General features: G+C 47.2%; 1 protein-coding gene and 1 long non-coding RNA gene across 7 annotated transcripts in view; one reads left to right on the top strand and one right to left on the bottom strand.

Annotated features, from left to right (window-relative positions):
* The window catches only part of UBE2D2 (ubiquitin conjugating enzyme E2 D2), a 69,321-nt gene extending 61,452 nt beyond the window's left edge, over positions 1-7,869 (bottom strand). For 5 of the 6 annotated variants that reach the window (XM_077937100.1, XM_028850090.2, XM_015141015.3 and 2 more), the window contains exon 1: positions 7,214-7,869. Coding sequence is in view for 4 of the 6 variants with exons in the window: in XM_028850090.2 (XP_028705923.1) it covers positions 7,214-7,237 (24 nt within the window). In the remaining 2 variants the exon portion in view is untranslated. Of the gene's footprint in view, positions 1-6,621; positions 6,786-7,213 lie in introns of all 6 variants that reach the window. The other variant, XM_077937101.1, reaches the window with a different exon arrangement.
* On the top strand, positions 2,669-7,655 carry LOC144329509 (uncharacterized). The gene is made up of 2 exons (XR_013394854.1): positions 2,669-3,732; positions 5,029-7,655. It is a non-coding gene; the product is annotated as an uncharacterized LOC144329509 (long non-coding RNA).
* Positions 7,870-14,428: the final 6,559 nt, after the last annotated feature.

The following is a 14,428-nucleotide window of genomic DNA, read 5'->3' as shown; positions in this document are numbered from 1 at the left end:
GGTAGAGACGGGGTTTCACTATCTTGACCAGGCTGGTCTTGAACTCCTAACCGTATGATCCACCCGCCTCAGCCTCCCAAAGTGCTGGGATTACAGGCATGAGCCACCGTGCCCGGCCTACGGTATTTTTAAGCAATTTTCTTTCTTATTTTTTTCGAGATGGAGTCTCGCTCTGTTGCCCAGGCTGCAGTGCAGTGGCAAGATCTTGGCTCACTGCAACCTCTGCCTCCCAGGTTCAAGTGATTCTCCTGCCTCAGTCTCCCGAGTAGCTGGGATTACAGGTGAGTGCCACCACACCTGGCTAACTTTTGTATTTTTAGCAGAGACGGGGTTTCGCCATGTTGGGCAGGCTGGTCTCGAATTCCTGACCTCAGGTGGTCAGCCCTCCTTGGCCTCCCAAAGTACTGGGATTACAGGTGTGAGCCACCCCACCCAGCCTAAGCAATTTTTAAAAATACAGCACTGTTCAGCGTTACAACTACTTTCTTTAAGATCATGCTTTGGTGGCCGGGCGAGGTGGCTCAAGCCTGTAATCCCAGCACTTTGGGAGGCCGAGGTGGGTGGATCACGAGGTCAGGAGATGGAGACCATCCTGGCTAACACTGTGAAACCACGTCTCTACTAAAAATACAAAAAGAAATTAGCCAGGCGTGGTGGCGGGTGCCTGTAGTCCCAGCTACTCCAGAGGCTGAGGCAGGAGAATGGCGTGAATCCGGGAAGCCGAGCTTGCAGTGAACAGAGATCGCGCCACTGCACTCCAGCCTGGGCGACAGAGCCAGACTCCATCTCAAAAAAAAAAAAAAAAAAAAAAAAATCATGCTTTGGTAACTTCCCAATCTCAGACATTTTTAAAGTGTATTGTCAGTCTACAGAAAAACTCAAAAGATGAAACAGATAATAATGGAAGATTAATACGTAAACTTCTACGGGATCAATGTATTTACATAACTGGTTTTCCCAAGACCTCACACAAAACTATACAAAAATTAGCAAATTGGCTGGGCGCAGTGGCTCACCCCTGTAATCCCAGCACTCTGTGAGGCCGAAGCGGGCGGATCACAAGGTCAGGAGATGGAGATTATCCTGGCTAACACGGTGAAACCCCGTCTCTACTAAAAATAGAAGAATTAGCTGGGCGTGAGGGCAGGCGCCTGTAGTCCCAGCTACTCGGGAGGCTGAGTCAGGAGAACTGCGAGAACCCAGGAGGCGGAGCTTGCAGTGAGCCAAGATCGCGCCACTGCACTCCAGCCTGGGCGACAGAGCCAGACTGCCTCTCATTAAAAAAAAAAAAAAAAAAAAAAAGGCAAGTTAATTAGAATTGTATTTAAAAACTACGTAAGGCCGGGCGCAGTGTCTCATGCTTGTATTCCCAGCACTTTGGGAGGCCGAGGTGGGTGGATCACGAGGTCAAGAGTTCGAGACCAGCCTGGCCAATATGGGGAAACCCCCTTCTCCACTAAAAATACAAAAATTAGTTGGGTATGGTGGCGCAAGCCTGTAGTCCCAGCTGCTCAGGAGGCTGAGGCAGAATTGCTTGAACCTGGAAAGCAGAGGTTGCAGTGAGCCGAGATCATACCACTGCACTCCAGCCTGGGTGACAAAGCAAAGACTGTCTAAAAAACAAACTTAATCTTACATAAAGCAATACTTTCAAACTTTTAAAAATACAGGAAGTATTGTTTAAATGACTTAATCTTTTTACACTCCTGATTAATGAACCCCAATCCCTTGTTACTTTAATCCACATACTAAACTGATGTCGACCAAAACGTGTATTTTTTTTTTTTTAATTTGAATTGGTTGCCAAAAAAATCTGGATTTGTGGCTTCTCTGTTTTTTTTGTTTGTTTGTTTTTGTTTTTTAGTGGACGATATGGCAACACTGGGTCCAAAGATTTTGGCAATGGCAACATTTGCAGGGAGCTGGTTAGCAGTTGCCCTCATCTGATAGCACATGCATTTTCTAGCTCCCTCAAATTATCTCTGCTCACTTTGGTACCTGCCTGGCTTTTATAGACATCAGCGTTTGAAATCTTTTTTTTTTTTTTTTTGGACACAGGGTCTCACTCTGTTGCATAGGCTGCAGCGTAGCGGCTTGATCACGGTTCACTGCAGCCTCTACCTCCCAGGTTCCAGAGATCCTCCCACCTCAGCCTCCCACCTAGCTGGGACTACAGTCACCCACTACCATACCCAGCTAATTTTTTGTATTTTTTGTAAAGATCATGTTTTGTCATGTTGCTCAGACTGGTCTCGAACTCCTGAGCTCAAGCAATCTGCCCACTTGGGCCTCCCAAAGTGCTGGGATTACAGGCATGGCCCACCGTGCCTGACCTGATATCTTTATTTCATTGAGAACTTTGTCTTGAGATGCCTTAAAAGAAGCTAGCCATAGGCTGGGTGCAGCGGCTTACACCTGTAATCCCAACACTTTGGGAGGCCGAGATGGGCGGATCTCCTGAGGTCAGGAGTTTGACCAGCCTGGCCAACATGGTGAAACCCTGTCTCTACCAAAAATACAAAATTAACTGAGCATGGTGGCGGCTGCCTGTAATCTCAGCTACTTGGGAGGCTGAGGCAAGAGAATTGCTTGACCCTGGGAGCCAGAGTTCATAGTGAGCCGAGATCATGCCACTGCACTCCAGCCTGAGTGAGACTCTGTCTCAAAAAAAAAGAAAAAAAAAATCTCTATCACAGAAATAGATCAAGTGACAATCCTGGCATTACTTTGTTTGAAAGCTATGTATACTAAACGTTACCTGCTACTAGTAGGACACCATTAAAATGTACAATGCACTATTACTGTTAAGAAAAGCTTTTAGTATCCAACTCTGGTCAGTCTTCCAACTCCTCAAAGAATCAAGATATTTAGCCTTTTACCCTTCCCAAGAATAGAGAAACTAACCAAATACTTCAACATTACAGCACTCTAAGAGCACCAAAAAGCCTCCTACATCTGTATAGCAAAAGTAAAGAAGAAAAACAGGATGCAAGTCAAAAAGGTCTCTGATCAGCCAAGGAAACCACACAGTTCACGGAGCACATGAAGCCCTCTTCAGTCAAGAGCCTACTGGATCTTAATTTAGACACAATTTTAATAAGCTCTGTGATCTGGTTTCTTAGCCCACAACAGATGAGATGCAGCCAACTGGAAAAGGGCTGGGGGTGGTGCTGCTAGAGGCAGGCACTCAAAGCATCAAAATCAAAGCTGAAGACCTAAAAAGTCAGCAGAAAACCTCAAAACATAGCAGGGTGGGGCCATGTGGTGTAGATACCAACAATCCCAAAGGATCCCAATCCCTGCCCAGAACTACACACAATGTTCATAATGACCCTCTTTGCTATGCTCTTTTATAGCATAGGTCAGGGGACCTTAAGATGTATATCAAAATAAAGTCCATCAGAAGCTTTTTCCAAAAAAGACATGGCATTTCAAAGACTGCCAAATTCACAGACATGAATAGTGTCCCTCTGTCAAAGAAACAAGATACTGAATTCCTGAAGATGTCACATGTCAAATGTAGTTTTTCTTAGAATTTTTTTTTTTTTTTTTTTTTTGAGACGGAGTCTTGCTCTGTCGCCCAGGCTGGAGTGCAGTGGCCGGATCTCAGCTCACTGCAAGCTCCGCCTCCCGGGTTCACTCCATTCTCCTGCCTCAGCCTCCCGAGTAGCTGGGACTACAGGCGCCCGCCACCTCGCCCGGCTAGTTTTTTGTAGTTTTAGTAGAGACGGGGTTTCACTGTGTTCACCAGGATGGTCTCAATCTCCTGACCTCGTGATCCACCCGTCTCGGCCTCCCAAAGTGCTGGGATTACAGGCTTGAGCCACCACGCCCGGCCAGAAAAATTTCATTAGAACCCAGATGCAGCAACTCATGACATATAAGTCAAGAAGGTATTTAAGTAGAATTATTTTTTTTCAGGGAATAATTGGGAAGGTTCAAGATCAAGATCAATTATTGAAGCCAAGCAATGGGGGATTCCACTGCAGACACATTACTAGGACTGAAGATAAGATAGAACTGATCTTGTCCATGCCTAGTAAGTCTGCTATTCAACTTAACATTGTGGTACAAAGAGTTTGGAAAAAAAAATTCATCTCCATTTTGTTTTCACAATCTTTTTGACTGGTATATCAAAATAAATTTCATTTTTCTTATCATCAGCAGTCTCAGAGAAGTCAAGCCATTCTTTGTGAAGAGCTCTAGGGGTATAAACCAGGGGAAAATGGCTAATATTGAATTTTAAAAGTTCAGGCTGGGCCAGATGAGGTGGCTCACACCTGTAATCCCGGCACTTTGTTTTTTGTTTTTTTTTTTTTGAGACGGAGTCTCGCTCTGTCGCCCAGCCCAGGCTGGAGTGCAGTGGCGCGATCTCGGCTCACTGCAAGCTCCGCCTCCCGGGTTCACGCCATTCTCCTGCCTTAGCCTCCCGAGTAGCTGGGACTACAGGCGCCCACAACAGCGCCCGGCTAATTTTTTGTATTTTTAGTAGAGACGGGGTTTCACCGTGGTCTCGATCTCCTGACCTTGTGATCCGCCCGCCTCGGCCTCCCAAAGTGCTGGGATTACAGGCGTGAGCCACCACGCCCGGCCCAATCCCGGCACTTTGAAAGGCCAAAGTGGGCAGATCACTTGAGGTCAGGAGTAATCACTTGAGGTCAGGAGTTCAAGACCAGTCTGGCCAACATGGTGAAACCCCGTCTCTACTAAAAATACAAAAATTAGCTGGGCATGGCGGCAGGGTGCCTGTAATCCCAGCTACTCCGGAGGCTGAGGCAGGAGAATCTCTTGAACCCGGGAAGCGGAAGTTGCAGTGAGTCAGGATAGCACCACTGCACTCCAGCCTGGGCAACAGAGGGAGACTCTGTCTCAAAAAAAAAAAAAAGGTTTAGGCCAGGCAAGACAGCTCACGCCTGTAATCTCAACACTTTGGGAGGCTGAGGCAGGTGGATCACCGGAGGTCAGGAGCTGGAGACCAGCCTGGCCAACACGGTGAAACCCCGTTTCTACTAAAAATACAAAAATTAGATGGGTATGGTGGTGCGTGCCTGTAATCCCAGCTACTCAGGAGGCTGAGGCAGAAGTATCACTTGAACCCAGGAGGTGGAGGTTGCGGTGAGCCAAGATCATGCCATTGCACTCCAGCCTGGGCAACAAGAGTGAAACTCTGTCCCCAAAAAAAGTTCAAATTATTTCTAAACTTGATGTTATTAAAAAATCTTACAAAGGCATATTTTAGGGAAAATCTATTCTAGAAAATATGTAGCAACTCATAAGAAACCATATTACCAGGGCAAGTATTAATTAAAATGTATGTTTTATGTCGAAGAGATATTTCCCTCTCTGAATAAGTCCATTACACACATAAATCAATGTAGAGATTAAAGTCTACATTTCTTTATCTGTAAATTATCACACATTATACCCACTTGCTCTTCCTCAGGTTTTAAAATAAGAGCACAATCTTCTACAAGTATTTGATAACTTCCCAATTAGATTCTATAAGGACCTAGCAATTCCTAAATGCCTTAAAAATACATATGTATACATTTTATTTGGATGACTATTCCTGTGTGCTCCTGACCCTTAAATGGTTAAGACATCTTTGCTTAAGGTTCAAGCTTCTTTATGGTATTTAACAAATACCATTTCATTTTAGTACAAGATTTATTGTCTAAAATCTGCCCTTCTTCATTTGTTAGAAATCGAAGTCAAAAGAAGTTAAGGAGCTAACCTAATTATAGTAACCAATGGGACTGATTCCACGCTAAGTCTGAGCAAAAATGAAATTATGACCAACCGCTGAGCTGAGGTATTTAAATCATCAATCTGTATTCTTAGTTTAAGACAAGGTGAAAACTGGTTCTCTTCCTCTTGCACACCCATCCCATCATCCTGAATGGATAACCCCAGTACCTACTTCTCACTAAGTAGCTACAGGTATAGGCCGTGTGCAGTGGCTGATTGATGCCTGTAATCCCAACACTTAAAGGAGGCAGAGGTGGAAGGCTAGCTTGAGCCCAGGAGTTCGACACCAGCCTGGACAACATGGCAAGATCCCATTCTCCACAAAAAGGAAAAAGATGTACTGAAGAAAAAAGTAGCTACCGGTTTAATGTAGCCAATCTGAGTAGCCAGGTGAAACACCGAACAGAAATTAATAGTGGTGCCTCCCTACTTCTAAGGAAAAAAACATGAAAGTGGCACTAACAGGTTACAACGTCAGAAAGGGAAAAAAACTAAATTTTAAGCCAATCTTATACTCTAGATGTATTATTAGGAAAACCTCCTTATCGATAACTAAATAATCCTTCACTTTAAAGAGCAAAGAAATCCTTTTTAATACAAAATCTAGTAAAATCCCTTCCCAGTTAACAGTCTCCGTAAACGTATCACTTAATAGCGTCAAGCCCATTTTGCGAAGAGACTGTGAAAGGAACTTTTGTGTAATTTCTCTGGTGGTTTTTTCAATGTTCAGGTTTCTACCTCTACCTTTGCCAATGTACAGCTTTTCTATTAAATCCAATCCTGCAAAACGGAAGTGTTAGTTTCTAACTACATATAGCAACCTCAAAGAATAAAATGATTCTCCCTCTACTTCCCTCCTCCCTCATAAGTCACCTTTTTTTTTTCTTCTGAACTTCCAACTCTTAACAGTTTCTGAACAAGCAGGGTGGACCGATGTGTGCTGCCACCCAAGAGGTAAGTGAACTCAAGAGATACTTGTGGATCGGGCAAAACGACTTCCTCCGTCAGCCCGAGCTCAGGCGGTTTTGTGGAGGGAGCTAGGGCAGGTGTGGGAGGAGGGAACAGAAATGGGGCGAGCAGCCCTTTCGACCTCTGTCGAAGGGTCCGCCCAACGCCCCAGCGCCCCCCACGGCCCCAACCCCGCCATCCTGGCCGGACAATGGCCCTCAAGTGCAGCGGCAGTCCCAGACTGGAGAGAAGCCCTAAGAGCCCACACCATGCGGGCCTGAAAGGGCAGACAGGGAGGAACGCTAAGACCGCCAGAGCACCTCCGGCCTAAGCGCGGGCTGCGCGCCGGGGCCTCCGCGGGCGCCATCACTGGGAGTGGGGTATGGAGGCCGCCCAGCGGGGCCAGCACCGGCAGCGGGATCCAAGGAGGCCGCGAGGCCGACGGAGACTACGGCGGGAAGTGCAGGCCGCAGCCTGCTCAGCTGGTCAGCCCCGCAGCCAACCTCCGGCCGCTTACCTTGTGGATTCTCTTCAGAGCCATGGTGGGAGGCGGGTGGCGGCGGCCCCCGGGGCGGGGACGGGGGCGGGGAAGGGACGGGGAAGGGGCTAGGGAGCCTGAGGCCGCCTCGGCGATCGCGGTCTGCCGGAGAAGATGGAGAGTTGAGGAGAGCGGGTCTGGCGGCACGGGCTGAGGGCCGGGGCCCACTCAGCTCCTGGGCCTGCCGCAGCGGTCACCGCATCACCCGGCGGCGGCCCCTTTATTCGCCGCCGCCCTAGCCGCCGCCGCCGCCGCCGCCGCCGCCGTAGCTGCCTCTTCCTCCCAGGATCAGCGCCTCCTAGTCAGCCGCCGCGGATCCCTCCGCCAGAAAGCAAAAGCCCAAGCTCGGCCGGCGTCTCTCGGCCGGACAGTCGGAGGGACTGCCTGCCTTCCTGCCTGCTGCAGGTGGACCGAGGGACGCGCGGGCGGGCGGGCGGCGCCGCCGGGGTGGGGCCGTCGGAGCACGGGGTGGGCCCGACCGAGGGGCAGGTCGGGAGGCGCGGGGATTGGCGGGCTAGGGGAGGGAGGGCCGAGCCGCGCCGGCGGCGGAGGGATACGGGCCGCCCCTGTGAGTAAGCTACGCACCGCCGCCGCCGCCGCCGCCGCCGCCACGGCGGCGGAGCGGGTGATGCTGCGAGGCCCTGGGCGGAGATCCCGCGAGAGCCAGAGCGCGAGTTCTGCAGGCTCCCGCGCCGCTACCGTTGACTTCCTTGCTGATGGGAACCCACGCGCGTGTCACAAAAGATCAATAAACATTAAAAGGCAAATGTTGTCAAAATCGCACGACCGTCCCCGTACCAGTTCCGGGAGGAGGCACTTAGGCCCACTGCAACGTTCCTGAAGGAGGAAGGGACTTGACCAAAGTCACACAGCTCTTCTGAAGTCCTGGTACTTAGCAGATCTCTTTCCAGAGGCCGCGCAGCTGCAGCTCGGGCACCCGCCCGATGTCTCAAAGCCGTTCGACTTGCCATGAGATTGGCCTTCCGGACCAAGGCCCCAGATGGAGAGGATTTGAATGTTGTGTTCTCTTCAGCCACTGGCATGTCTGCCTTGGAGGTGCCCAGACCTTGCTTAGCTTAGTGAATTGCAAATTGTTACAGGCAAGCGCTGTACCAGCTGCGTCAGAAAAAAAATCACAATATGTGCCCCAAATAGTTAAAACCAACCGGCTGGGCGTGGTGGCTCACGCTTGTAATCTCAGCATGCTAGGAGGCTAAGGATGGCTCATCATTTAAGGTCAGGAGTTCAAGACCAGCCTGGCCAACATGGTGAAACCCCATCTCTACTAAAAATACAAAAATTAGGCCGGGCATAGTGGCTCACGCCTGTAATCCCAGCACTTTGGGAGGCCAAGGCAGGCGGATCACGAGGTCAGGAATTCGAGACCAGCCTGGCCAACATAGTGAAACCCCTTATTTACTAAAAATACAAAAATTAGCGGGGCATGGTGATAGGTTCCTGTAGTCACAGCTACTGGGGAGGCTGAGGCAGGAGAATTGCTTGAACCCGGGAGGCGGAGGTTGCGGTGAGCCGAGTTCACGCCAGTTCACTCCAGCTTAGGCAACAGCAAGAATCCGTCTCAAAAAAAAATTAGCTGAGCGTGGTGGTGGGTGCCTGTAAACCCAGCTACTAGGGAGGCTGAGGCAGGAGAATCGGTTGAACCCAGGAGGCAGAGGTTACAGTGAGCCGAGAGCGTACTATTGCACTCCAGCCTGGGCGACAAGAGCAAAACTCCATCTCCAAAAAAAAAAAAAAAAAAACAAAAACAAAAACCAACCTCCTGCTCCAGATACCCATCAGGAGGGTCCACTGATAATCAAACCTAGAATATGTGGAATTGTTTTTTAGGAGATGGAGACAAAAAGCTAAATCAGTGAGCACCTACCCTGTGCCCAGTCCTACACCATGACTAGTGTAAGATACGGAGCAAGCCAGGGCTGGAGGGTGCTTATTACCTTGCTGGAGGCCTTACACAGGAAATAGTAAGGAATATTTTGCTGGGAGGTAATGCCCACATTCTGAAATCTACCCCTGGCGTTTTCTGATTCTAAATGTCTCCTTTCCGCTACGTCCAGAAAGGACCTTGCAGATCATTGATTCTAACTCCTGAATTTATAGAGAAGAAAAAACTGGAGCCCAACTAAGGGAAGGATCTTGCCAAAAGCCACACAGCAGGTGAGTGGCAAAGCTCAGACTGCCTCACCTACTGAGAAGGTTGGACCATTAGGACAGAACCACTGTGCACCCAGTGAGAGAAAATTGTATCCAGTGGTTCAGGGTGGGTATGGTTGAGGTTGAGGGTAAAGTGGAACATCTCACAGCTCCAGATATTTTCTTCCTAAGAAATGTGATGGGAGGGGTACAGACATCTCCACTGGACAGATTTTTTTTTTATTCTCAGTAATAACTTTTATATTAGAAAAGCTGCTGGACACACCTGTAATCTCAGTACTTTGGGAGGCTGAGGTGGGAAGATCACTTGAACTCAGGAGTTCCAGACCAGCCTGGGCAACCTAGTGGGACCTCATCTCTACAGAAGATTGTAAAAATTAGCCAGGCATGGCAGCATGCACCTGTGGTCCCAGCTACTTGGGAGGCTGAGGTGGGGAGGATAGCTTGAGCCTGGGTGGTCAAAACTGCAGTGAGCTGTAATGGCACCACTGCACCTCAGCTGTGGTGACAGAGCAAGATCCTCTCTTTAAAAAAAAAAAAGCAATATACATTTGTTGCAAGACATACCTAGACATACCTATAAGTAAAGGACGGAAATAAAAGTCACCCACGCTCTCATCATCCAATAATTTACCACTTTTGACATTTGGTTAATGTCCTTCTAGTCTTTTTTTCCCTTACATATAAATATCAATACATATTTTTCTTTGAAAAATGTGGGGTCATTGCATAATACTGTTTGGTAATCTACCTTGAAAATAAACAATATATTGTTAATTTTCCTGTTTCAATAGCTGCATATTCTAGCATATAAATGTACTATATTTATTTAACTGGTCACATTTTGGGGAACATTTGTTTCCCATTTTTACTATTAAAATAATGCTGTGGTAAATATCCTAGATATCCTATAGTTCGTCTTTTTTCTTTTTTCTTTTCTTGAGATGGGGTCCCTGTCTCTCCCTCAGGCTGGAGTGCAGTGGTACACATCAGCCTCCACCTCCTGGCTCAAGTGATCTTCCCACCTCAGCCTGCTGAGTAGCTGGAACTACAAGCTGGAGCCACCATGCCTGGCTAATTTTTATGTATTTTTTTGTAGAAACAGGATCCTTTTCTTTAAAAATCCATATGACTCTTCTTGATAAACAGACTCTTCATCTTTAAACACTTCTAACAGTGCTTTAGGATAAACTCCTAGAAATGAAACTGCAGCCTCAACAGATATGCACATTTTTGCATCTGTGTTCATGAGGGATATTGGTTTATTTATTTATTTGTTTGTTTATTAAGACAGACTTTCACTCTGTTGCCCAGCCTGGAGTACAGTGGTGCGATCTCCACCTCACTGCAATGTCCACCTCCGAGTTCAAGCGATTCTCCTGCCTCAGCCTCCCAAGTAGCTGGGATACAGGTGTGCACCACAACGCTTGGCTAATTTTTGTATTTTTTAGTAGAGACAGGGTTTCACCATGTAGGCCAGGCTGGTCTTGAACTCCAGACCGCAGGTGATCTGCCCGCCTCAGCCTCCCAAATTGCTGGGATTGCAGGTGTGAGCCACTGCACCCAGCTGGGATATTGATTTATAATTTTCTTTTTTTGTAATATCTTCACCAAATTTTCATATCAAGGTTCAGCACTTTGGGAAGCTGAAGCTGGTGAATCACCTGAGGTTAGGAGTCCAAGACCAGCCTGGCCAACATGGTGAAACCTGTGTCTACTAAAAAAAAATACAAAATTAGCCAGGCGTGGTGGTGCATGCCTTTAATTCCAGCTACTTGGGAGGCTGAGGCAGGAAAATCACTTGAACCTGGGAGACAGAGGTTGCAGTGAGCCAAGATTGCACCACGGCACTCCAGCCTGGCCAACAAAAGCGAAACTCAGTCTCAAAACAGAAATAAAAGTTGGCTGGGCACAGTGGCTCACACCTGTAATCCAGCACTTTGGGAGGCTGAGGTGGGTGGATCACTTGACCTCAGGAGTTCAAGACCAGCCTGGGCAGTGAAACCCAGCCTCTACAAAAAATACAAAATTAGCCAGGTGTGGTAGCATGTGCCTGTAGTCCCAGCTACTTCAGGGGCTGAGGCAGGAGAATCGCTTGAACCCGGGAGGCAGGAGTTGCAGTTAGCCGAGATTGTGCCACTGCATTCCAGCCTGGGTGACAGAGTGAGACCCTGTCTCAAAAAAAAAAAAATAGAAAAGAAAATGCAAGTTAAAGTCACAATGACAGGCTAGTATGAATGATGTGGTGTTTACAACTAATTGATCACAACCAGTTACAGATTTCTTTGTCCCTTCTCCATTCCCACTGATTCACCTGACTAGCCTTAAAAAAAAAAAAAAAAAATCACGATGAGATACCATTTCATACCCACTAGAATGGTTAAAATTAAAAACATTGATGGAAGTAAGTGGTGACAAGGATGTACAGCAATTGGAACTCATACATTGCAAGTGGGGGTGTAAAATGGTATAATCAGTTAGGAAAACTGGTGATTTCTTATTAAGTTAAACATGCATCTACCATATGACGCAGCAGTTCTACTCTTTGGTAAGCAAGAAAAATGAAAATATATGTCCCCAAAAAGACTTGTACACAAATATTTATAGCAGCCTTTTTTGAATATAGTACAAAACTGGAGACAGCCCAAATATCCATCCACAGGAGGATGGAGTAACACATTATGACACATTCAAACAATGGAACACTACTCAACACCAACAACAACAGGTCAAACTATTGATGCACTCAACAACGTGGGTGAATCTCAAAATGATAAGGAAAAGAAAAACACAATATGGGCTGTATGATTCCATTTATATGAAGTTCAAAAACACAAAACTAATTTTTGGCCGGGCGCGGTGGCTCACACCTGTAATCCCAACACTTTAGGAGGCCGAGGCGGGCTGATCACAAGGACAGGAGATCGAGACCATCCTGGCTAACACGGTGAAACTCCGTCTCTACTAAAAATACAAAAAATTAGCCGGGCGTGGTGGCGGGCGCCTGTAGTCCCAGCCACTCAGGAGGCTGAGGTGGGAGGATCACCTGAGCCCAGGAGTTTGAAGCCAGCCTAAGCAACATAATGAGACCCCATTCTCAGTATTACTCAGCCTGCATGAGCCTTTAAAAAAAAAAAAAAAAAAAAAAAAAAAAGGCAATCAAGGAAATTTTCTAGGGTAATGGAAATGTTCTGTCTATTGTTTTGGTTGGAAGTTACACAAGTTTATACAATTGTCAAAATTCACGGAACCTTGGCGGGGCGCGGTGACTCATGCCTATAATCCCAGCACTCTGGGAGGCTGAGGTGGGCAGATCACCTGAGGTCAGAAGTTCAAGACGAGCCTGGCCAACATGGTGAAACCCCGTCTCTACTGAAAATACAAAAATTAGCCAGGCGTGGTGGCGGGCGCCTGTAATCCCAGCTACTCAGGAGGCTGAGGCACGAGAATCGCTTGAACCCAGGAGGCAGAGGTTGCAGTGAGCCGAGATCACACCACTGCACCCCAGCCTGGATGACAGAGTAAGACTCCATATCAAAAAATTTAAATAAGTAAAAAACTCATGGAACCAAACATTAAAGATTTATTATATGTAAATTGGATATATGTATAGAAACAATATCATAAATTTTTAAAGAGTGTGAAGAATTTTCAGATCTTACATAATTGATTTCGCCTTGGGGTCCTTTTTCTTCCCACTCACCCCACGTGGATCATACAGGCCCTGGTTTACCTTCTGTTATCTTACTGAAATTGCAAACACACTATGTTCCTGGAGTTTGATCTCCCCTCTTGGTTGTTAACCTAGTGCTGCAAACATTTTAGTATTTAGAGGCTTTCCCTTGGCAAAGGTGTTCCCACAGCTGACAGCTGTCATACAGCTGGAGATTAAATGATAAGGAAGACAGTCTCATTAATATAAATAGGCAGATGCCTGCTGTGGTGAAAAGTACTACTGAATAGAGAGTACAGCCCAAGCAGTTTGGGAACTCCCTGTTTCTGGATCTCAGCAACCCTATAGGAGAGCTCATTGTGTTTTATGAGAATGGCTGATGAAGGAGTATTGAATAACCTGTTATTGATTTCCTAGCTGCATCAGTATGATCCCTTTTTCTGGTATTTCCTAAGGTACAGTTTTAAAATGTAAGATTGTCCCAAGACATTCTAGACTCTGTAAGATGATACCACTATTAGAAGTTAGCTATTAGAGGCCAGGAGCGGTGGCTCCTGCCTGTAATCCCAGTACTTTGGAAGGCCAAGGTGGGCGGATCACCTGAGGTCAGGAGTTCCAGACCAGCCTGACCAACATGGAGAAACCTGGTCTCTACTAAAAATACAAAATTAGAGGCCAGGTGTGGTGGCTCATGCCTGTAGTCCCAGCACTTTGGGAGGCCGAGGCAGGTGGATCACCTGAGGTCAGGAGTTCAAGACCAGCCTGACCAACATGGTGAAACCCTGTCTCTACTAAAAATACAAAATTAGCTGGGCATGGTGGCGCATGCCTGTAATCCCAGCTTCTCGGGAGGCTGAGGAAGGAGAATCACTTGAACCTGGGAGACGGAGGTTGCAGTGAGCCAAGATCGTGCCTTGCACTTCAGCCTGGGCAACAAGAGCGAAACTCCGTCTCAAAAAAAAAAAAAAAAAAAAAAAAAAAAAATTAGCCGGGTGTGTTGGCATATGCCTGTAATCACAGCTACTTGGGAGGCTGAGGCAGGAGAATCGCTTGAACCCGGGAGGCAGAGGTTTGCGGTGAGCCAATATCTCACCATTGCACTCTAGCCTGGGCAACAAGAGCAAAACTCCATCTCAAAAAATAGAAAGAAATACAAAAAAAGAAGTTAGCTATTAGAGGCTGGGCGCAGTGGTTCATGCCTGTAATCCCAGCACTTTGGGAGGCTGAGGCAGGCGGATCACCTGAGGAGTTCGAGACCAGCCTGGCCAACATGGCAAAACCCCATCTCTACTAAAAATACAAAAAAAAGGCCGGGCGCGGTGGCTCAAGCCTGTAATCCCAGCACTTTG

This window comes from Macaca mulatta, chromosome 6 (assembly GCF_049350105.2).
Source record: "Macaca mulatta isolate MMU2019108-1 chromosome 6, T2T-MMU8v2.0, whole genome shotgun sequence".
In the NCBI taxonomy this organism is placed as follows: domain Eukaryota; kingdom Metazoa; phylum Chordata; class Mammalia; order Primates; family Cercopithecidae; genus Macaca; species Macaca mulatta.
Note: the sequence above shows the minus strand (reverse complement) of the source record. Positions and strands in the feature narration are given on the sequence as shown.